General features: G+C 43.8%; 1 protein-coding gene across 1 annotated transcript in view; it reads left to right on the top strand.

Moving 5' to 3' along the window:
• Positions 1–24,095, top strand: part of SMS (spermine synthase) — a 51,016-nt gene that overhangs the window by 7,076 nt on the left and 19,845 nt on the right. The window contains 3 exon segments of the mRNA XM_036270328.1: positions 15,362–15,482; positions 20,198–20,288; positions 20,798–20,862. Of these exon segments, the coding sequence (XP_036126221.1) occupies positions 15,362–15,482; positions 20,198–20,288; positions 20,798–20,862 (277 nt within the window).

Here is a 24,095-nt window from a genome sequence, read left to right as displayed (position 1 = left end):
GTCTCATACTCCTTGTGTTTCCCAAGTAACCTGGACTCAGAATTGAACAGCTTCAGGAGATGCATTTTTTTTTTTTTTTACCTTTAGGTATTCTCTGGTACGTTAATTGTGTTTGAAAATACCTTGTGGACTGCTTGGGGGAGGTTCTCATTGGAGTCAGCTTTTATTTGGCATGCTCTTTGACTTTCTTGGGGTTTTTTAAAAACTCCTTTCCCCCAACTCTGCAATAGATTCTTTTTTTTTTTTATCCTCACCTGAGGATACTTTTTCCATTTATCTTTAGATAGAGTGGAAGGGAGAGAGAGGAGAGAGAAACCGATGCAAGAGAGACGCACCGAGTGGTTGCCTCCCACACAACCCCAACCAGGGCGAGGACAAACTGCAACCGAGGTATGTGTGCCCTTGACCGGAACCAAACCTGGGTCTCTTCAGACCTTGGGCTGTCACTCTAACCGCTGAGCCAAACTGGCCAGGGCTAGATTCTTTTTTTTTTTTTAAGTACGTTTTTATTGATTTCAGAGAGAGGAAGGGAGTGGGAGAGGGAGAGGGAAACATTGATTGGCTGCCTCCTGCACGGCCCCTACTTGGGATCAAGCTGCAAACTGGACATGTTCTCTGATGGGGAATCAACCTGTAACCTCTTGGTGCATGGGACGATGCTCAAACAGGTGCTCAATCAAGTGAGCTACACTGGCCGGGGCTGTAATAGATTCTTTTATTTTTTTAAAGAGACATGTCGACCGGTTGCCTCCCGCACAACCCTGACCAGGGCCAGGGACTGGACCACAACTGAGGTACATGCCCTTGACCAGAATTGAACCCGTGACTCCTTGGTTTGTGGGCCAACATTCTAACCGCTGAGTCAAACCAGCTAGGGCTGCAATAGATTCTTAATTACACTCATCATGCTCTATTTGACTCTGGGCTGAATAATTGCACATTGCTGGGAGTTCATTTTGTGGGCTTGCCATTAAAAAATTGTATAGGCTCTGGCTGCGTAGTTCAGTGGGTTAGAGCGTCATCCTGATACTCCGAGATTGTGGATTTGATCCCTGGTCAGGGCACATAAAAGAATCAACCAATGAATGAGTAAATAAGTGGAACAACAAATCTCAATCTCTCTCTCTCTCTCTCTCTCCAACCAGTATTTATTTGTTTTTAAATAAACCATGATTGTTTTTTAGAATGTAGTTTCAAAATTATACCCATTTCTTGAAACCTGCATAGGTTGAGTATGGTAAAATTGGTTTGTGCTAGTTCTTACTTGTTAGTTCTCTGTTGTTTTACATGGAGGGGATCACAGCTCTTTAAGAATAGACTCCACAACCCAGGCATTAGGAATGATCCCTACCCCAGCTAACAAGCGAGAGGTACTTTTTCAAGTAATCTGAAGCCTTGCATATGATGTTTTTGAAGGAGAGCAGTTTTCCAATTCAATGACCAACCGTAGACAATTTGTCTTGTGGGATTTTTTGCGGGGTGGGGTGGGGTGTATTTTGCAGTGGAGGAGTTATCAATTTGGAATCTTTTTTGCATCCCCTTAATTGTATCATGAAATTGGCTGTGTTTGAATGGACACTCACAGGCTTTTGCTGCCTTCCTGGGAGACAGACTAAAGTGCTGTGGTCTCTCATAGCTTTGAAAAATTAGAGCTTCTGATGTCAGACATGATACCTGGGTAAGGCTTTATGATTTCAATCGAGACCACCATGATTATACTAACCCTTGGTAGGTAAGGATTAGTTAGAAAGTTACTGAATTGTGGTTGGGCATCTGTTTAAAAATGTGTTTAATAAACCTATTATTGAGTTTAGTTTTTGGAGTCATGGATCTTCCGGGCATTTTAATCCACCATTTCACTGCAGTTGTAACCCAAGCCTGCTGGTGTGCCCTGTGGCTCCAACCACCATTTCATGGTAGTTTTAATTACAGGCTCAGTTCTTTTGAGAAGTTGGGAAACAACCTCAATTGAATCTGCAAACCAAGTATGTAAACCATTACACAAATGCTCTTTTAAACTCTTACAACTAGGCACTTTTCCAGACCCCAGAAAAACCAACTCTGGGGCCCTAAATTGTGGTGGGCCTGGGTTTCATTAAACTGATACTGTCATCTATGTTCCGGAAGGAGCCACTGAGCTGGTGCATAGTTGTGATCAAATGCATTTATGTGCTAAGCCCCAAACTCAAAAGGAGCTGGTAAGAGCTGGCAGCAGGTAGCATGTTCTAGATTCCTGAGCTGACTTGACCCTCCAGGTAGTTTCATTTGCACCTTAATTTCTCTCTTTGCATGAAGGCACTAATGATAGCAAAATCCCACACACTGTGTTGTTGGGTAGGATGTCCACTAAAATGTTTGGAAGTGTGTCAGATGATACATAGAATACGTAACACTAATTGCAGTACTTAGGGCTGAGTACTTTGAAATTGTGCCAGTGGATAAAGATGCTCAGTTATAAAGAGGTGTGGATTTAATGTACTGAAATATAAGGAAAGTTCTGCTGGCAAAGGAAGAGGCAGAAAATAATGGGTAGGCGTGTGATTTGAAGGTTGGGCTACTTATATAAAGGGCCTCTTTGAGTTAGTAAAGCAGAATTTTGAACACACTTTGATTTTTAAAATATTACTTCCGTGGATTTGTGTTGCGTGGTTTCATTTTCCTGGAATGGAAATTTCTGCAGTGAGAATCCTGACCAATTTCTAGAATATTGTTATATTTTACTAAATTGTCTATTCTGAAGGACTGCAGATCATAGTGGTTAAGCCAGACTAATAGGCTAAGGGGCCTTCTGAATTTCGCGAGGTGAATATAGAATGTATCTCAAAGTTGGTTCAACATGGAACTCTTTTTCTTAGAGTGGTTTTCAGGACCAATGCCTTGGATCATGCTTTGGGACAGTAATGGTGCAGGTTTTAGAAATAGTGTTATACTGAATATTTTATCTATATAATACTGCAGCTGGTTTATATGGCCGCACTGGTTTGGGGGTTCTGAAGAAGTGGGTCATGGGTGTGCTTGTCTGAGTGTTTGATATTCCAAAGTGGGGTTAGTCTAGGTTGGAAAGAGAAAAAAGCTTACCATCAGCTGATATCCTTTGGTATAAAGTGCAAGAATATGATAGGACTTTTTTAAAGCATTTTGTGAGTGTTAAATTGTTAGTGGATTTCCTGTGTGGTTTTTTTTTTTTTTTCCTCTTTGAATGAATATCTCGCAATTTACTTGAAGAAACTGCAGAAGCTGTTCAAGTAATGGTTTATGTATTTGTCTTTTTCCCCATTTATCTTCAGATAAAGTAGGAGGGAGGGAGGGAGGGAGAGAGAGAGAGATAGAGAGATAGAGATAGAAAGATAGAGAGAGGTGCCAATGTGAGAGAGACACATCGACTGATTGCCTCCCACATAACCCCGACCAGGGCCAGGACCGAACCACAGTCCAAGTACATGCCCTTGACTGGAATTGAACCCATGACTCTTTGGTCAGTGGGCTGAAGTTCTAACCGCTGAGCCAAACTTGGCAGGGCTGCATTTGTCTTTTTTACATAAATGTTTTCCTTTAAAAGCTATTTGCTCATTTTAGACTGCGCATAGGGTGTAGGGAAATACGAAGAAAGGGGGAAGTCAGATCTGGAATCCTGTCAACAGTAGATAACCACTGTTGATGTTTTGATGTATGAGACCAATGGCTTATTCTTATTGTATATATAACTAAGGAAGGCAACACAATATCTTGATTAAAAGCATTAGATTTTGGAGTGTGACTGCTTGAGTTTGAATCCTGGTTGTACTACTACTAACTGTGTGACCTTGGGCACATTCTTGACCTCTCTGCCTTATTGGGCTGGCTACACTTCAGTTAACAGTGTTGAATAACAGCAAGGAAAGTGGCCATCCCTGCCTCATAACCATTCAGTCTGTTACCGTTAACTATGATGCTAGTTGTAGGTTTTATGTTGATGCTCTTTATCAAGTTGTGGAAGTTCCTCTCTATTTCTATTTTTCTGTGACTTTTTATTTTGAATGGATGTTGAATGTCAAATACTTTTCTTGCATCAGTTAACATCATGTGATTTTTCTTCTATAGCCTATTAATATGCTGTATTACATTGATTTTTTTTGGTAAATATTGAACCAGCCTTGCATACCTGGAATAAATCCTGTGTGGTATATAATCATAATCATAATAATTTTTCATTCTTTTTTTTTTGTATTTTTACATTTAAAATTAAATTTATTTTTTTCACCACCATTTATCTCCTCTGTGCCCTCTTCCACCTCCACCCTGCCCTCCCCCCAGTCACCACACTGTTATCCATGTCCATGAGTTCTCTCTTTTCCCTTTTTTGCTCAATCCCGCCACCCCCCAATACCCCTCCCCCTACCAGAGCTCTCTGCCTGCTCTCTATCTCTGAGTCTGTTTCTATAATAATTTTTTTTTATATATTGTGGAATTTTTACTTGTTAAGGATTTCAAGGATTTACCCAGGATTTGTTAAAGATTTTTGAGTTTATGCCCTGGCCGGTTTGGCTCAGTGGTTAGAGCGTCAGCCTGCAGTCTGGAGAGACCCGGGTTCGGTTCCCGCTAAGGGCATGTACCTCGGTTGCAGTTTGTCCCTGGCCCTGGTTGGTCGTGCGGGTGGCAGCCACTCAATGTGTCCCTTTCATGTCGATGTTTCTCTCTCTCTCTCTCCCTCCCACTCTGTCTGAACAAAAACAAAAAAAAAGATTTTTGAGTTTATACTCATGACAGATATTGGCCTGGTCTATAGGTTTCTGTTTGGACTGTTTGTGGTTTTGTGTTAGGATAATGGCTTCATTAAGATGAATTGGGAGGAGTTCTCGCCCTTTCTATTTTCTGAAGAGATTGGGTAGAATGGGTGTTAATTTTTCTTTTAAATATTTGATAGAATTCTCTAGTGAAACTATCTGACCTCAAGATCTTTTTTTTTCTTTTAGTTTTAAAAATTACACATTCGGTTTCCTTAATACTTATAGGGCTGTTCAGATTATTTATTTCATATTGATGAATTGATGAATTGGCTCATTTCCTTGTCAAATTTATTTGTGTAGAGTTGTTTGTAGGATTCCCTTATTAGCTTTCTGGTGTTTGTAGTGAAATCTCTTATTTATTCCTAATATTGGTAATTGTGTCTTCACTTTGTCGATTTTTTAAAAATGTTTTTTCTTTATTGATTTTTTTTAGAGAGAGGAAGGGAGAGGGAGAGAGAGATAGAAACATCGATAAGAGAGAATATTGATTGGCCGCCTGCTGCATGCTCCCCATTGGGGATTTGGCCCACAACCTGGGCATGTGCCCTGACTGGGAATCAAACCGGTGACCTCTTGGTGCATGGTTTGATTCTCAACCACTGAGCCACACCAGCCTGGCTCTCTGGCCTAGTTTAGTATGACCTCCAGCTGAGAATAATGTTTGCATTTATACAGGGTGGTAAAACACACATATTTGTGACAGACACCTGATTTGGCCTGCAAAGTCTGACATCTTTTCTATGTGGCCTTTTACAGAGCAAGTTTGCCCACTGTTGTCTTTACTGAAGTAAGTCCAGTGGCTTACTTCAGAGCCACCTGGAAAAATTTGCCAGTACAGATTCCCAGGCTCCGCACTTGGCCTTTTCCTCATCTGGAATCCATCATCACACATGCCCCTCTCTGTGTCTGGGAATGTTGACTTATGTCCTTTGTCTTTCATCTCTGTGCTTTTCTGTAGTCACACTTCATTTCCAGTGCCTTCTAGGTGCTGAGTACTCTCCTTGGAGGTCCATTCTGAAGGGGGCACACCTGAATGTCTTCACTGAGTCTGCCCTGGTCAAAGTCAGAAGGAGGGAAAGTGCTGGGGCCACCTCGGGAACAACTCTGATATAAAGGTGATTTCTGACATCACAAAGTCCAAACTTTTTTTTTTTATCTCTGGAAGTGCTATTTTCTATTTACAGTCTGGCATAGAAACCTGGGCAAGAACCATAGAATTGTTTATGGAAACACAAATGGAAATAGGTCTGACCTGTAAAGGATTCTACCCACCTAAAGTTAGTGGGAAGAGAGCTGGATATTCCTGATACTGATTAAGTGCTCCGGGATAAGAAAAGTGGTAATTCCACAGTTACTACTTTGGGGAAAAAAATCTCCTGAGTTGAGCTGAAGGAAACCATTACTGTCCGACCTCAGGCCACCTGGAACTTGTTCTCATCTCTCTGCTTTGTGACATGAGGGCAAGGGGGAAATGGCAGGTGACAGCAGGGGACCCCTTTTGCACCTATGGTGGACTGCGGATGGCAGTTTTGAACTAAAGATAAGGGCTGGTCATTTTCTTCTCCTGGTTCAGGTACCTTAAGTCTTCTCCCATCTTCTAACCTCGAATCCTACGAGCCCCCTCTTGCCACCTGGCATGTCCCTTTTATGACGCTGCTGGGCCTGCTTTTGTTTCAATCCTGTTGGATGGAGTGTAGTCCCCAGAGAGGGTTCTATATGGTTTTGACCTCTTCTTTGTCCCCTGCCTTGGTGATCTTCCTCTTTTCTCTTCCATAGCTCTGGCCCGAGTTTACTCCTTCCTCATCTCTGAAAATACATTCCTTGAGCCCATGGAGTCTGAGCACGCATTATGTTGCCCAAATGATTCATTCTGGGAGAGGTCAGGTGGCCTGGTGTTTAGCATCTGATAATCACAAACTAAGTATTACCCACCCCCCCTCCGCCCCATGAAAGCCAGGGTTTTGCATTATCTCTCCTTTCTGTGCCTTATTTTATAACTCTTGGTTAGCCTCTCACAGGGGCTAAGTAAGAATGGGCGGACCATAGAGTTTGAGCCACTTGGCAATGACATGGAGGTGCTACCCTCTCTGTGCCAATTGAGGCTTCTGGGGGAAACAGGTGTAGCAGGACAAAGAAGGTACAATATTGTATTAGTGTTTGGGTTCCAAACTAAAGACAGATTAGGATTGTGTCTCATAAATTATATTTTTATAAACCCTCCTTTAATTTTGTAACGAGATTGACTCCTGGAGGACCTGGGTTGGTGTTATTTTATTAATCTTCACCTGAGGATATTTTTTTCAATTGATTTTTTTTTTTTTTTTTTTTGTGAGAAAGTGGAAGGGCAGGAGAGAGACAGAGAGAGAGAGTGAGAGATGAGATGTGAGAGAGACACATTGATTAGCTGCCTCCTGCACATGCCCTTACCAGGGTCAGGGGTGGAATGTGCAACCGAGGTATGTGCTCTTGATGGGGAATCAAACCAGCAACCCGTCCTGGCTGGTTTAGCTCAGTGGTTAGAGCATTGGCTTGCGGTCCAGAGAAACCCGGGTTCAGTTCCCACTAAGGGCACGTACCTCAGTTGTAGTTTGTCCCTGGCCCTGGTTGGGTTGTGTGGGTGGCAACCACTCGATGTGTCCCTTTCATGTCGATGTTTCTCTCTCTCCCTCCCTCCCTCCCTCTCCCCCCCTCCCTCCCTCTCCCCCCCCCACTCTGTCTGAACAAAAAAATGGAAAAAATGTCCTCAAGTGAGGGGAAAAAAACAACCCAGCACCCCTTTAGTGTGGGCCAACGCTCTAACCATTGAACCATACCGGCCAGGGCAGGATTGGTGTTATTTTAAAGTAGGATGAGGCTCCTGCTCATTTTCCAGTAGGTGTTGTGGGTGATAGAAATGCCCTTTTAACTACCCTCCTGCAGTGGGAAGGCCTGGCAATGAAATAATTAGCATGTTTATAATATGCCAAATGTACTGGAATGTGAGTTTTACGAAGTAGTCATTGTGGCTGGTACTGTAAACAGTCCCATATGGTTTTCCTTAATGCACATTTGCCTAAAAAGAACTTGATTACTTCTGTGTTGTGTTGTATGACTCCCAATCTAATTTCAGTAGGTCTTTTTCTTTATGTCTGTAGTTCATTTTTCCTGGTTAGGTGCTCTTCTCTGTGAACATCAGAAACTGCTCTGAAAATAACCCCTCCAAATTGTTTGTCATTGTCCCTTTCTGTATTTTGCAGCCCTACCTCGCCTTTGTAATTTTAATTTATTTTTGAGATATAAATGACATTTAACATTATATCAGCTTCAGGTGTACAACGTGATTTGATATTTGTATATACTGTGAAATGATGGCCACAGTTATCATTGTTTTCTTGTGATGAGAACTTTTAACACCCACCCTCCCAGCAACTTTCATTAGTATTAGTATACTTTCAATACTATAGTATAGTATTATTAACTATAGTCACCACTCTGGCATCGCTGCTGTGATTGAGCTGAGGCACTGAGGTTGGCTGCAGGTGCACTTTAATGGCAAGAAAGCCACCTCTAGCACCTGGGAAAGTCAGTGCCCACACACAGCAGCCACTCAGACACTTGCTATTTGGAGATGGGTGGTGACTGGTGGGGATGGGTAGGAAGACCAGCTCTTTATTGTTTTTCTTTTCCTCACCCAAGGATATTCTTTTCTCCATTTATCTTCAGATAGAGTGGGAGGGAGGGAGAGGGCGAGAAAGGGGGAGAGAGAGAGAAACATTGACATGAGAGGGACCCATTGACTTGCCGCCTCTGGCACAACCCCAACCAGGGCTGGGACGAACTACAACCGGGGTACATGCCCTTGGCTGGAAATGAACCCGTGACTCATTGGTCTGCAGGCCGACATTCTACAGCTGAGCCAAACTGGCCAGGGCAGGAAGACTATGCCTTTAAACCCCTCTAACCTAGTGCCTGGGCCTGGCTTATGGTTGATTGAAGGGGAGAAACCCACTTCTGGGACTTTTTGTTGCTTTGATCACTTCACAGTAACCAAGAATCTAATATAAGTTCAGCTAGTGTATTTGGGTTTTGGGGGAGCATCTTTATTGAGATATGACTCAAATGTCATACAGTCCCCCTATTTGAAGTATACATTTCCGTTATCTACAGTGCAGTCAACCCAATCCATGTATGGATTCAACCAACTGCAGATCTAAAATATTTGAAAAAAGTTACATTCTTGCTGACTGAACATGGGTAGACTTTTTTTTTTTTGAAATCATTCCCTAAACCAGCTATTTTTCAACCTTTTTTTATCTCATGGCACACATAAACTAATTACTAAAATTCTGCAGTACACCAAAACATGTGTTATATCTTTTGCCAATCTGCCAAAAAAAAAAAAAAGGTATGCTTTTGACTCATTTATGCCAGAAGGCTATTGTTGTGGCTGTTGTCGTTTTTTTTATTTGCTAAGCTAAGGGAAAAGAGGTCAAGTGCCTCTGACTAAATAGTCAGGTATGGCATGCTTTAAAAATTATTGTGGCACACGGGTTGAAAATTATTGCCCTAAACAATAAAATGTAACAACTATTTATATAGCATTTATATTAGGTATTATATGTAACCTAGAGATGAGTTAAAGCACATGGAAGGATATTCATAGGTTACATGCAAATGCTATACCATTTTATATAAGGGACTGGAGCATTCCTGAGTTTTGGTAACCATGCTGGATCCTGGCACCAATCCCCCTTAGGTACCAAGGGACCATTGTATTGTCAGAGTTTTGCAACCATCACAATGTTAGAATATTTTCATCACCACAGACAGAAACCTGTACCCCTTAGGCATCATCCCCATTCCTCCCAGCCCTGGCACCCACTAATTTGCTTTTTGTATTTAGGGATTTGCCTTTTCTGGCTGTCATATAAATGGAATTATACAGTATGTGGTCCTTTGTGACTGGCTTCTTGGACTCAGCAACATGTCTTCAAGGGCCATCCATGTTGTAGTGTGTGTCAGTGCTGTGTTTCCTCTATGGCTGAACAATAGTTCAAGTTATGGATTTGCTTATCCACTTATAACATTTTGGGCAATTGGGGTATTTGCACTTTTTGGTTATGATGAATCATGCTCTGAACATTCCTGTTGGCTTGGGTTTTGTATGAGGCGATTAATCATCTTGCTGCTGTTACATAAAGAACTGGTTGTGGGAATATAAGACCAAGCTGTACAACTAAGACAGGCCTGAGGACACCACCCGCTTGAGCTTCATTTTAATCCCTGGAAATTCATTAGGTCTCTGAATGTGTGAGAAGTCTCCTGATGAACAAAGACGAGGTTAAAATTTAAAAATTATAACAGTCTTAATGTCATTTTAAATTTAAGGGTTAAGCTCTTTTGTGAAGTATGAAGACTGTTTCTGTATATCACTTGATTTCAGTGATCTGGGCTTGCTGTTGGTCAACATTCATGTTTCTGGTTACACCTATCATTTCCTAAAGGAGTACAAAAGATGTTCTGTAAGCCTTAGGCAGTTGTGAGCAAGCTGCTTGGGCGTGATGGAGCCCAGGATGAATGCTGTGCTCTTCTGTTAGTCACAGAGGGGTTAAGCCAGGGGTGGTGGTAACCCTGGAACAGACTTTTGTCTTAACTGGATATAGTGGACATACAGTGCATTTTAGTGTACAGTTCTTGGAGTTTTGACCGATGCAGTGGTCGTATAACTACTGCCCCACTGTCAAGATAGGACCTCTGAGCAGATTTTTAAAGCAGATACTTGAATGACTTCAAAGTGTATTGGAATCCAGAGGCCTATCAAGAAAACCAGAAAACCGATTTATGTGGGAAGGGGAAGTGCATAGCCCAACCCTGGCTTTTAGGTGCTATGACATCAGAGTCTCATGTTTTGAGGAAAGGATACCTGCACGAATACTTCGTCTTGCAGTGAATTGCTGAAGTAGGTGAGAGGGAGTGGAGGTGGGGGGGGGTGGGCCTTGCCACAGACTTACAGGGGAAGCATGGGTAGGGGAGGCAGATGAGGGAGTGGAGAATCAGGTAGGAGGGCACAGGGCTCTAGAAACATCAGGGTCTGGGGAGTAGGAGATGAGCTGAGAAGAGGCTGGGCTTTGGGCCTCACAACTTGGGCATGGTACAGTGATGGGATAATTAACCACCCTTTGGAACTTAAATGGCTTGAACTGTTGTGGGAGAGAAACCTAGGAAACAAAGAAATAGGGTGGGGGGCTTGATGGTGGAATTTCTAGTCCACATAATTAAAGATAAGTTTGGCAAGAATAGAAATCCATCTTCTAATTTCATAAACTGGTTGAGTGTGTGTGTGTGAGAGAGAGAGAGCGCGCGAGAGAGTGCGAGAGAGCGCAGAAAGGAACGTGGACACAAATTCCCTACTCCAATCCCCTAATTTTGCAGGTGAGGCTAGTGTAGCTTTGGCCCACCAGGCTGGTGTGGTCCAATTGCCCTGTAGAAGGAGTGGCATCCAGTATGACAGAGACTCGGGATTGGGTACCTTAAAAAAAAACTCCGCACACTGTTTGTCCCAAATTGTCTCAGTTAAACTTTCTTTAAAATTTTTATTTATTGGTTTTAGAGAGAGGGAGAGGGAGGGAGGTAGATTTGTTGTTCCACTTAGTTATATATTCATTGGTAGAATTTTGTATGTGCCATAACCGGGTATATAGGGATGTATAGGGCTGACACTAACCAACTGAGCTGCCTGGCCGAGGCTTAGTTTGAAGTTGGAGGAGTGTGTGAAGTTGAAAAAGACTTTAAGGTGCAAGTCAAGGTCATTGGTGGAAAGAGTCAAGAGTTTTTCTAGATTGTTTATTTCCCGAGGGCAGCCTCTAATGGAATCCACTTTGTTAAGGGGTTACAGTATTTTAGCCTCTTAAAGCTGCAGAAGTGGGGGATACTGTATACTGAAACATGCTTTACTACCTTTTTGCCAGGGTTCCTGGTGTCTTAGGTTTTTATTCAACAAGAATCTTTCAACTTGGGCTACTAATGTTGGGTGGGTAGAGCTAATCTTAATTTACTGCCGTCTGATAAGTCAGTGATGAAATGGCAGTACCAGATCGAGAGGGAGAGGGAATGAACACTAGTGCCAGGTTCCTTAGAGGACGGTGGGGTGAGCAGTTGGGAAGGAGGCAGGTTCCAGCCGGATATACAAATTTGGGATTTGGACATCTGGTGGTGATGGTCAGGGGCAGAAGACTGAGGTTCATTTTCTAAGACAGGCATATAAATGGATCTCTGGGAGAAATGAGGAAGGGAGATGAAACCTGGCCATTCCTCCTGCCTCCCCCACTCCCAACTTGATTCCTTTTAAGTTATTGCTGAATAAACACACACAAAGTGGGCAATGATCTGGAAATGGGGGCACTGAGTTTTCCAGTGGACAAAGGACACGTTTGCCCTGGGACAGGCCGGAAGGCTTTGAGTAATACACTAGTTACTACACATCATTCTTGCCTGGCCAGTGTTTTCTAAGAACTTTTGCCAAACAGTATTTTATTAGCTTAGTTTGGATTACTATGTCTACTTGAAAGAGACGCTGTTATATCTATTTTAGCATTTTAATCTTTTTTTTCTTTGTTGATTTTAGAGAGAGAGAGGAAGTGAGAGGGAGAGGGAGATAGAAACAGCGACGAGAGAGAACCTCGATTGGCCGCCTCCTGCATGCCCCCCACTGGGGACTGGGTCCACAACCTGGGCATGTGCCCTGACCGGGAATCGAAACGGCGACCTCTTGGTGCATGGGTCGAGGCTCAACCACTGAGCAACACTGCCCGGGCTGAATCTACTTTCAACTTTTCTATTCTGTAGGCATTTATGACATTGTTATCTTGTGTTCTCAGAGTTGGGTATGCTCTGACCCCAGGCTCATTTTCACTTGTGTGTAGAGCATCTAGTAGTTTTCAAGGGATTCTGTCCCTGGGCAATTGGAGTATGGGGCCTTTTTCTTTCATAAGGGGGAAACTACTCACATTTAGTAGGTATGGCTAGGTTTACCAAAGTCCTGTGAGACCCAGGACGGTCGTTTAAACTATATTGTCAACCTCAGTTGTGGAACCCTGATAGAGCCAAGTGCATTTTGCTTGGTTATGTTATATGTTCCTTACTAGAGAGGCATGAAGGTTGAAATAATCTTTTTTGACTTGAGTGTAATTAGTTTGGAGATCATGGAGATTTCTTTTTCTTTTTTGTATCTAGTGGTTTAGATCAGTAGTTCTCAACTGTGGCTTCATATTGGAATTTTCCAGGGATCTTTAAAAATACTGGCGCCTGGGTCCCACACCCAGATTTTTATTTAATTGGTCTAGGATGTGGAATCAAACATTTGAAAACTCCCCCAGTGATTTTAATGCACAACCAGGAATGAAAACCACTGGTCTAGATGTTCTAGAAACTCTACAAAGTGGAGCTCATGTCGTTGGCTTTCTCTTTTCATTTTAGAACCATGACACTGGAAAAAGAGATGCTGGATACTTGTTTCAGCTCTGGCTCCCCTTTCTGTAGTCTTCTCCAAGGACTGGGAGCCTTTTGGGTGACAGGGGAGTTCCCCAGGTCAGGAATAAGGTGACTATGAAGTGAAATAGACAGTGGGAAAATGGCATGGTCTTCGTGTCAGTGGCAGGGCTGGCACACTCAGTGTCCATGGGGACTAGGAGGTGGTGACAGTGAGAAATAACATTCAGACCTGGCATATTTCTACTGAACTGGAGAGTAAACCTACAGTAGAGGAATTAGTAATACATCAAATTGGATTTGCTTGGTATTGTGTTTTTCTTCCGTTTGAAATGTGGCGGGATGTCCTCCATTAGCCCATGTGGTGCCTTTGCTAACTGTGCCAGTTAGAAAAAGGAACTGGTCACCATGCTGGGCTTGGCCAGCAGTCCAGGGCTTTGTGTGTATATCACACAAAGACAACCCCATTCTCTGGCCCAAGGCACAGAGTTTGCCCCAGCTCAGCCTGTGGGCTGGGGTACTCATTCACTGCACAGCTTGGCCAGTGACACATAGGGTGGCCCTGCCTGGATTGTCCTCTTCACCAGCCTGGGGGTTTCTGTTCTGTTTTGTAATGTGCCAACAAAACCCAGTCTTGAGGCCATTTACCAGGAGTGATGACTTGTTTTGTATACTTTCAAAACAGAAAACATCTGTTCTAGCCAAGGAGGATTGAATAATTACATAGTGGCTTTCCTCCCCTTTAGGGTAAGTACCACTGGGGTATGTGGACTTGGGTGTGCTGGCACACTTGTCTTTACCACTCTGCCTTTCTGTCACTTCCATGGTGGCCTGACCTCACCAGGCTTCCGTGACAAACACAAACTGAACAAGATCAGTTCTTTTCATCAAGTTTGAAATCAGAGTTTTTTAGGAGGGGGAGTTCAGTTCTGGGTCTATAATTCAGGCCTCCCCTTTTAATTTCCTGAACCCAATTTCAGAGTAGCAAAGCCAGCTAGATCCTTTTCTGCTAAATGAGTTTCCCAAAGGCACAGTTTTGCTGGGAATGAGCAAGACTTGAATGAGACACAAAGTCACTGCTCGTGTTGGTCAGTGCTTGTGTTCCCATGGGGGGTGGTGTGGATTCTGCTCCAGTAGTCTCTCCCCAACATGGAGTTTTTTCCTAGAAGTGGCCTCAGTTTAGTTTGGTTATCTGGAGGGCCACCCTGATACTTTCTGGACCTGCCCAGGTCCACTGCTCTCCCTCCTGTGGCCTGCTGGACACTACCTTCTCATACAGAGGAACCCCCTTCCTTGTGGGTGAACTGCTGTTGCTGTTTTAATGCAGGTTGGGTTTGAAGTCCCTTTGCCTTCTCAACTTCTTCCTCTCCAAAATTGCTGGTACCACACAGATCTCTGGGCTGTGTCCCTCTAGTCCCACCTACTCCTGTTTTGGGGTTTGGTGGTATACTATGTCATCTAGTTTTGTTGTAAATGGTGTCTGTGAATTTGGGTTGTGGTACCCTGATTGCTCTGTATTTGGGGGTTCAGAGGATTACAGAGTCACTAGTTCACTGCCATTTTTGCTACTCCTTTTGTTCTTGTTTAAGTTAAGTTGAACAGAGGAATTTCGGTGGGTGTATTTGTCTGCTAGGGGCTGCTGTAATCCGGTATTAAAAATAGATGGTTTAAAATGGAAACTTACTTCAGACTCCCAGGTCTGGAGGCCGGAAGTCTGAAAACAAAAGTATAGGCAGGGCCACGCCCCCTCTGAAGGCCCTGGGGAAGAGTCCTTGCTTGCTCCTCCAACTCCAGATGTTCTTGTCTTGTGCATCACTCCAATCTCTGCCTTCACATCACCTGTGCTTTCTCCCTGTGTCTTCTCTTCTGTCTCTTACAAGGACACTTGTCATTGGATTTAGGACCCACCTGGATAATCCAAGATGATTTCATCTTTAGATCCTTAAGTTAATCGTGTTCTATTATGTTACCTGGTAATCTATGTAGTCTCTCCTTGCAGGGTTGAGAATCTTTATAGCTGAGTGACTCTGGCTACTCTTTGTTCAGGTATTCTCATAAAGTTCAGTCGTCCAACTGGCTTTCCTTCTGAACATGATTCATCTGACCATCTTGCCTTTTCTCCCCTCTAGCTGACAGTGAGACCATCCTAAAAGGCCTCCAGTCCATCTTCCAGGAACAGGGGATGACCGAGTCGGTGCATACTTGGCAGGACCACGGCTATTTAGCGACCTACATAAACAAAAATGGCAGGTGAGATGGCCTTGAGTGCTCCTCTTCACTTTGGAGAACTGCAGGAGTGGGGGAGGAGGTGCAAAAGGCAGTGGGGGTGGGAGGATGGGGTGGGGTGGTGGTGTCCAGGGATTTTTTTTCCTTCTTTGACAACTTTTAGAAGGAGACTAGAATTCAGTGCTTCTTGGCCTTAGCTGCCCTGTAGCATCGCCTGGTTGTACTTCTTCCAAATCCCATTCTCAGACACTGCCCCCAGAGATTGAGGCCACTAAGCATCGGTATTTCTCCAGAGCCCTGAAGGTGATTCTACTGTGTGGCCCAGAACCCCTGGGCAGCATAAGCAGTGTGAACTCGTAGGCAGTGATCTGGACTTGGTTAAAACAAGTTCCTGGGCCCCTGTCCAGGAGTTTCTGATGTGGTAGGTCTGGGGCAGCACCCCATATAGCATATCCAGCAAGCTCCCAGGGGATGCTGATGCTGCTGGTGGGTTGACCCCACTGTGAGTAGCAGTATTATAAGTGATCACCCATTAATGCAGACCATCAGCAAATGCAGGATGAGAATATCTACAAGTATAGCTTGATAGGAAGCTGAGGAGAACCAAGAGTTCAAGTTTGTTTCCTTAACACTTGTAGATTATCTAGACATTATGTAATCGAAGTATAGATGAAAGTGATGTGTTCTGAGAACAGGAAAAGAAACCTAAATTAATAAATGACTGGTAATATAAGATGCCAGTGCGTTTGAGCTTTTGTATTTTCCTAACTCTAGGTTTGTACTGGTTTAGGATGCTATTAAGATTCTTAGTAATTTATTTATTTTTTTTATCCTCACTCGAGGACATTTTTGCCTTCATCTTCAGATAGAATGAGAGGGAGAGAGGGAAGAAGAGAGAGAGAGAAACATCGATGTGAGAGAGACACATCAAGTGGCTGCCACCCACACGACCCAACCAGGGCTGGGGACAAACTGCAACCGAGGTATGTGCCCTTAGCGGGAACCGAACCCGGATCTCTCTGGTCCGCGGGCCAACACTCTAACCCAGTAGTTCTCAACCTTCCTAATGCCACGACCCTTTAATACAGTTCCTCATGTTGTATATAGGTGTATCTGCATGTGGGCGGACCTGCCTGGAGACAGATAGAGGGGTGGTGTCTCGGTTCCTAAGACCATCGGAAATATGTGTTTTCTGATGGTCTTAGGCGACCCACAAAGGGGTCACGACCCACAGGTTGAGAACCGCAGCTAACTGCTGAGCCAAACCGGCCAGGGCTGCACTATTAATTTAAAAAGGTGAACTCCTGTTTTTTTTTGGTTTTTTTTTTTATCCTCACCCGAGGACATTTTTGCATTTATCTTCAGATAGAGTGGGAGGGAGAGAGGGAGGAAGAGAGGGACACATCGACTGGTTGCTGCCCACACGACCCCAACCGGGGCCAGGGACAAACTGCAATCGAGGTACATGCCCTTAGTGGGAACTGAATTTGGGACTCTGGTCCACAGGCCAACACTCTAACTGCTGAGCCAAACTGGCCAGGGCACTCCTGGGTATTTATTTATTTATTTATTTATTTATTTATTATCCTCATCTGAGGACATTCTTGCATTTTTCTTCAGACAGAGTGGGAGGGAGAGAGAGAGAAACATTGACGTGAGAGAGACACACTGAGCGGTCGCCACCCACACAACCCCAACTGAGGTATGTGCCTTTAGCAGGAACCGAACCCGGGACTCTCTGGACCGCAGGCCGATGCTCTAACCATTGAGCCAAACCGGCTAGGACACTCCTGGGTATTTTTGATGGCTTTCATTCCATTCCCCCGATGGGTACAAAGTCCTGGAATTCCACATGCCTTCATTAATGGTCCACATTGCTCTCCCTTGTTTTTCCATTAAAAGACCACCCCCACAGTCTTACAGAGGCCCAGAAAACAATGATGTGAGATGAGGGAAACTTACTTTTGAGGCTATCTCCCCTTCCTTTATTCTCTTTGCAAGTCTACTTGGTCCAACCCCATGGCGGTACTTGGCATTCCCTCTCCTGATGCATTTTAGGGACATCTCCCTCCATCCCTGCCCAAGCCCAGATTTGTATTTCTAACTAGGTAGTAAACATCCATATATGTGTTTAGCAGGTACCTCAGATGTATCTAAAGTTATTTTGTCCTCAAGGGTGATCCAAAATTGATACCACCACCTAACCTCCTTCTGCTCTCCAGTTGCTGCCGATTCTCCTGAAAGCAGTGGTCTGAGCTGTCCCTGGGCCCTCCAGCTCCTGCAGGCTTACATTCAGCCCTTCTCTGCCTCGGCCCTCCTTCCCCACCCTCTCTGCCACTATCTCTCACTGTCCTTGCTGCGGTCCATCCTTTGGGGACCACAGTAAATCAGACCTTGACATTCTGCCACCTCAGTGAGCTCCTCCTGCACTCCAGGTGAAGCATCTCTGACCATCTCCTAGGGCCTTTGCTGCCTGGCCCCACCACCCTCTCTAATGTGGTTCTTGAAGCTTCTACCCCAGACACCAATTCCAGCCATCCAGAGGGCTCAGCATTCTTCCTGGAAGAGAGTGTTTGAGTGACAAGAGCTGTTTAGAAATTGCTTTTATAAACAGAAAAAAATAAAAATAAGCATGCTTAGTTTAAACTCATTTTCTCCTTTGGTCTTCTTATTTCACTTGGTCAGCTGGGACCCATTCCCATGGTCCCTGACCCATGGTACCTGTCCCCATGGTGCCTGTCCTGAAACCTCACTTTTGCCACCCTCGCACCTGATCGGGGGAAGCACTGCAGCTCTACACCCTACTTATGGTTAATGGCCCCTTGGCCATGCCGAGGGCCTGGTCCTCAGCCACCTTTTCACCTGTTCTCCACATTCCCCCCTGGTAATTTATCCTTTTTATTTCTGGTTTTAATCCCGTGAGATTGGTACTTGACACCCTGCCTTGCAGCTGTGTTCTCCTGGTTCTCTGGCAGAGGACTCTGCTAGAACCACCCAGGTGGTTAAGGGGACGCTTTCCTTTGTGCTGCTGGTGGTGGTGGAGGGGGAGGGAAAGATGATCAGCTTATTCAGATGTAAATGAGTGTGTGGTGTCCTGGACTTGAACTTGATTTTGAGGCTAGCTAAGGGGTGAAGGTGAAAATTAACTAGTTGCATTTATTTTTACACCCAGGCACACTACGTACCTGTATTCTCTGAACAGAATTCATCTTCCAATTTAGTATATTTCAAATATTTCTTTAACCATGACTTATAGTAAGAAGTAACTTTTTTTTAATTTTTAAGATTTATTGATTTTTTAGAGAGGAGTGGAGAGGGGGAGAGAGAGACATAGAAACATTGATGACAGAGAAACATCGATCAACTGCCTCCTGCATGCCCCCTATCAGGGATTGAACCCGAGATCTGGGCATGTGTCCTGACCCGGAATTGAACCTGCAACCCTTCGGTGCACAGGATGACACCCAATCAACTGAGCTACACTGGCCAGGGCAGTAAGAAGTAACTTTATATCGTCACACACACACCTATGTATATACAATACAAATACACAGTATAATTGGAAAAAATAAAGCTTCCTCAAATAATTAACTCTTATTGCATGTGATACTCTCATATTTTTATTTTATAAAAAGTTCTGATCAGCCCAGCCAGTGTGGCTCAGTGGATTGAGTATGTCTCATGGACTGACAGGTCCTGATTCGATTCCTGGTCAGGGTACCTGCCTGGGTTTCAGGCTCAATCCCGAGCCAATTGATGTTTCTCTCTTAGATCAATGTTTCTATCTTTCTCCCTTCCTTTCTCTCTCTTAAAAAAAAATCAATAAAAACATTTTTTAAAAAAGTATTGATCAGATCTATTAAATTAGTGGTCAGAAAGATTTTTCTGTAAGGAGCCATATAAGTTGTCTGTCACACATTCCCCTTTTATTAAAAAAAGCTCTTTAAAATGTACAAACCATTTTTAGAGTGCAGAGTTTTCAAAACATGCTGTGGGCCGCACCTGACTTGCAGGCTGGAGGTAGTGCAGTGACCCTGGACTCAGTGAATTTAATTACCACTTGCCTGCAGTCAGGAAAACCCAGCTGTTTATTTTTTAATTGAATTTATTGGAATGATGATGTTCATTTGCAAAACCACACAGGTTTTAAGTGTACAATTCAACAAAACATCATCTGCACACTGCGTCATGTGCCCATTGCCCCAAGCAAAGTCTTTTTCCATCCCCATTTGCCCTCTGCCTCTATTCCCCCCCTCTCCCTCCCCCATTTCCTTCTAGCCATCACCACACTGTTGTCTGTGTCTTTGTGTTATGTATATATGTTTTTTGGTTCTGTTTTGAGTTCTGAAGGTTAATGGGAAGAACACAGTTGGCCCCTCCCCACCCCACCCGCCGTCCCAGTGGTCAATAAACCTGGCTGAATCACCTGCTGGGCAAGCTTCTTAATATATCAGTTTCGCAGAACTTCCTACTGAATGATTTTCTGGGCCCAATAATCTGGTTTGAAAACCTTAGCATTTGGTGACTCTCTCTAAATCTTTCCTGAATGATTAGTGGCTTCCCTGCCCTTAGGCAGGGAAGTGGCTCTAAAAAGAAAGGTTAAATATTTAATTTAGGGGGAAAGAAGAGAAGTGGTCTTTTTTTTTAATTGGGTTGGCATCTTTTTTTGTTTTTTGTTTTTTTTCCTTTTGAAATCCATGATACAATTCCTAACCTTAAAATTATGCTTTCCTTTGTAGCTTTGCCAATCTGCGAATTTATCCACATGGATTGGTGTTGCTGGACCTTCAGAGTTACGACGGTGATGCGGAAGGCAAAGAAGTTGACAGTGTCGGTTTTTCACTGTTATTTATTCGACTATTTGAGGATTCACAAAACCAGCTCTGTTTAATAATGTTAAAATTATTTCACTTACTTGCTGACTTCCCAGTGAGCTGTGGGTGTTCTTCCCTTCACAATAAGTGGTTTTAGAAGAGAAGTCTTTGTTCCTCAGTTGTTTTTAGGAACCTGGCTGCCATCTTTCCCTTAAGTGCTAGATGACGATTTTACTTTCCACTGCAGGGAATGGAATGTAAAGTTTTAGTGAAGATGTTATATCTGCATTACCCTTGAGCTTTCCCCTTTCCCATCATTTTCTCGGTAACTTAGACTGAGGTTAGGTCAGCACCTCGAGGGCTGGTTCTGGAGGCTGCTGTGGGGATGGCGGAGGGCAGGTGTATTTGGGTACCTGCCAGTTCACACAGCTCTGTCAACATGGCCTCCACCTCCTGGCCTGTAATTTAGCTGTTCTACTCTGCCTATTCTAGAAGCCCATTGATTTCTTTTCCTTTTAATTGTAGCTTTTGAACAAAGTAGAAGAAAGAATGAAAGAATTGAGTCAGGACAGTAGCGGGCGGGTGAAGCGGTAAGTTTACTCCTGAATGTCCTGTTATGTTTGATAAGTGATAACATAATCAGAATGGTGGTGCTGTCCCTGAGTTGTGTCTTCTGAAGCTGTGGCAAAAATCAAAGTCAGCTTCTACGTCTGGCAACAAGGTAGACTGAGCTAGTGGGCCCCTCACACTGAAACAAGACAAGATGTGTGAGAACCACACACATGGACTGAGAGAGGGACATGCTGGATGAAATGAGACAAAGGCAGAAAGGAGATGTGGAGTGGTTCCCAGGAGCTGGGAACTCTGGAAAGCAGAGCCGGGTGAGGCTGCCACCTCCGCCAAAGGGGAGCTAGAAAACTCTTCCCCCTTTCTGTCCAGTAAAGAGAAAGGTCACCTGTCTCTGCTCAGAGTTCTGGGCTCCAGAGTAGAATTAAGCAGTTAAGAGATTTATGACAGGATGGGGTGATAGAAAATTTGCTTCAAAGTTTGCAAGTCAGAAGACTTTGCAAGGTACTAAGGATCAAGAGGTCACCCACCTTGAGCAACCACAGGTAGGCTCTCTTCAAGCGGTAATGAAGACAGTTAAGCTTTCCCTGCCCAGGAGTATAGCCACTATGCCACTTGTCACTGTTTAAAATTATGCGAGTAAAAATAAACAGTTCAGTTCTTCAGTCTCACTACCTTCATGTCAGTAGCTAATGGCTAATGACTGCCATATCAAACAGCACAGAGGTATTTGCCAGTGGTGTCAGGTGTTAAAAGCTTTGCTAGAAGTACAAGTGTCAACATTTGTTGGAAGGGATAGAGTCTGGTAGGTCCTGGGAATTAAGAATGGGAATTATGCCTGGCCGACGTGGCTCAGTGGTTGAGCACCAACCCATGCACCAAGAGTCTGCCAGTTTAACTCTCAGTCAGGACACATGCCCAGGTTGTGGGACAAATCCCCAGTTGGGGGGCATGTGGGAGGTGGCCAATCGATGTTCTCTCTCATCGATGTTTCTATCTCTCTCTCCCTGTCCCTTCTTCCCTCTCTAAAATAAATAAAGAAAACAATTTTTTTTTTCTCAAAAAAAAAAAAAGAATGGGAATTAATGAATTCACAGCAAGTAATTCTCAGCAATTTGCTCTTGCCTGCCTGGGTGGCTCCTTATTAGGCCTTCAAAAGTTGGGAGGCTTGTCCCTTGCTCATAAAGGCAAACACATAGATCACATAGATGCCGAGACTCGGACGTTACGAAGGCCACACCATCACTGATGGAAGCATCTGGAATACAGATTTCTCTAGTTCATGGCCCTTTCCAAAAGAGGGAATTCTTATTGGCAAGAGCTAGGATGTTTGTGTACTTAATGACTCAGCATACTAAGTTTGACCAGTCCATAGGAAAGCCCCAAGGCCACGTACCAGAACTAGAAAGGTGTTTAATTTCTCTGGTGGGCAGAGAGCAGGAACCTGTAAGTGAAAAGAACATGACAGTGCGGAAATTGCCCACTTTTTGTATTTCTGTCAGAGCACTCAGATTTATGTACCTCGCCCAAGTTCTGTTTATGTGTTCTCAGCCCCTTCCCCGTCCTGAAAAAACACATCCACACCCACGCTCCTTTCTGGACTTTCCATCTTTTCCTGCTTCTGAGAGTTTTCCTTGTCTACACCCATTTGAACTGAATGGGTTCCCACTGTATTGTAAAATGTCTAAACTTGGAGATGATGAATTGGCCAACTTCAAAATGCCTCTGAGTTTTATTGGTCTGATTTTTATCAGAGTTAATTCTGGGAAGGAGGAAACAGATGGAATGCATTTATGGGCCTCAGCATTTATGAGAAGTCTGGTTCATTTGTGTCTTTCTGGTATGGGAGTTTCTAAAGGGACAGTGAAGTTAGGCGTTAGATGTTCAGTTCAAAAAGCAGACCTTGTTTTTGCTTGTCACTGTTTTTACATCTTTTTATAAAATCAGGGTGGAGGAGGTGAGAAGTGGTTGGAAATACTTTGTTATAGGCCCTTTGTTGTTGACTTCAAAAGGACAAGGATGGTGCCACTTTTCTCTCCCAGGAATGGCATTGTTAGAGAGTCAGTCATTAACAAATAACTCAATAACATCTGAATTTATTACTCCCTGGGGGCCCATGAAGTAAATGTGAATTCTCATCTAAGAAGCCATGGGATTTCTTAGAAAATGTATTTTTGTATTTTACTTTTCAAAACAAAAGGAACAGGAAAACAGGCTCACATCAGTTTTGTTGAAAATTCTTGCAATTTATACACTGCACCTGAGGCCCAGGGCATATTCTGCCTGACTTTCTACCATCCAGTTTTAGTTTTCACCTTTTTTTTTCAGTCCTCACCTTTTATCTTCAGACAGAGTGGGAGGGAGGAAGAGAGAGAGAGAGAGAGAGAGAGAGAGAGAGAGAGAGAGAGAGAGAGAGAGAGAGAGAGAAACATCGATGTGAGAGAGACATCTATTGGTTGCCTCCCGCATGACCTCAATCAGGGCCAGGGACGAACCGCAACTGAGGCACATGCCCTTGGCCGGAATCAAACCTGGGACTCTTTGGTTCACAGGCCGACACTAACTGTTGAGCCAAACAGGCCAGGGCCAGTTTTGATTTTCAGCAATGATGGTTGAAATGAGAGTTGTGTGGGGTTTCAGAAGATCCTCCGTAGCCCGACACAGGGAGATAGATGCATATTCTGGTAGGATGAGTGCTTCGTCAAGGTAAAGCCTTCCCCATCCTGTTGGAGATCCTTGTTATTTCTTTGCCAGTCTTTACAAACCACTGTGTTGCAATTGAGGAAAGAGTTGAACCTTAGTCAAGGTACTGTTGACACAACTGAGATTGGGCATTGTTTATTTTCAGTGCGTTTGTGCATAGTTCAGTAAAAGCCTATGGCTGGCTGGCTATCAACCAGGAGGTAGGTTTCTGCCCTGAAAGCTGGGACTTGATATTTGTCACTTTTCTACCTCACTCCACTCCCCACCATCAGCCAGGGGTGGAAGAGGCATCCCCCAAGTCCTGCTTGCCTGCTCTTGGAATAGGGGGAAGGTGTCCTGATTGGGGCTCCACATTTTACAAGAAAAACCTCTGGTTGGCCTAATATACCAACAGCTGAATTTGTTTACCTGAAAGATGGATTGGTTAAATGAGGAGCTGGTAGCATAAAATGAGAGTTTATGGGAACCTGCTTTGTAAATCTTAGTGTTTTTTTTTAAAGACGTTAGTATATTTCCCCACAGGAAGCCTCATTAACTTTCTAACAGGTCCAGA

The sequence above is a fragment of the Molossus molossus genome, unplaced genomic scaffold (genome assembly GCF_014108415.1).
Source record: "Molossus molossus isolate mMolMol1 unplaced genomic scaffold, mMolMol1.p scaffold_m16_p_2, whole genome shotgun sequence".
In the NCBI taxonomy this organism is placed as follows: Eukaryota; Metazoa; Chordata; class Mammalia; order Chiroptera; family Molossidae; genus Molossus; species Molossus molossus.
Note: the sequence above shows the minus strand (reverse complement) of the source record. Positions and strands in the feature narration are given on the sequence as shown.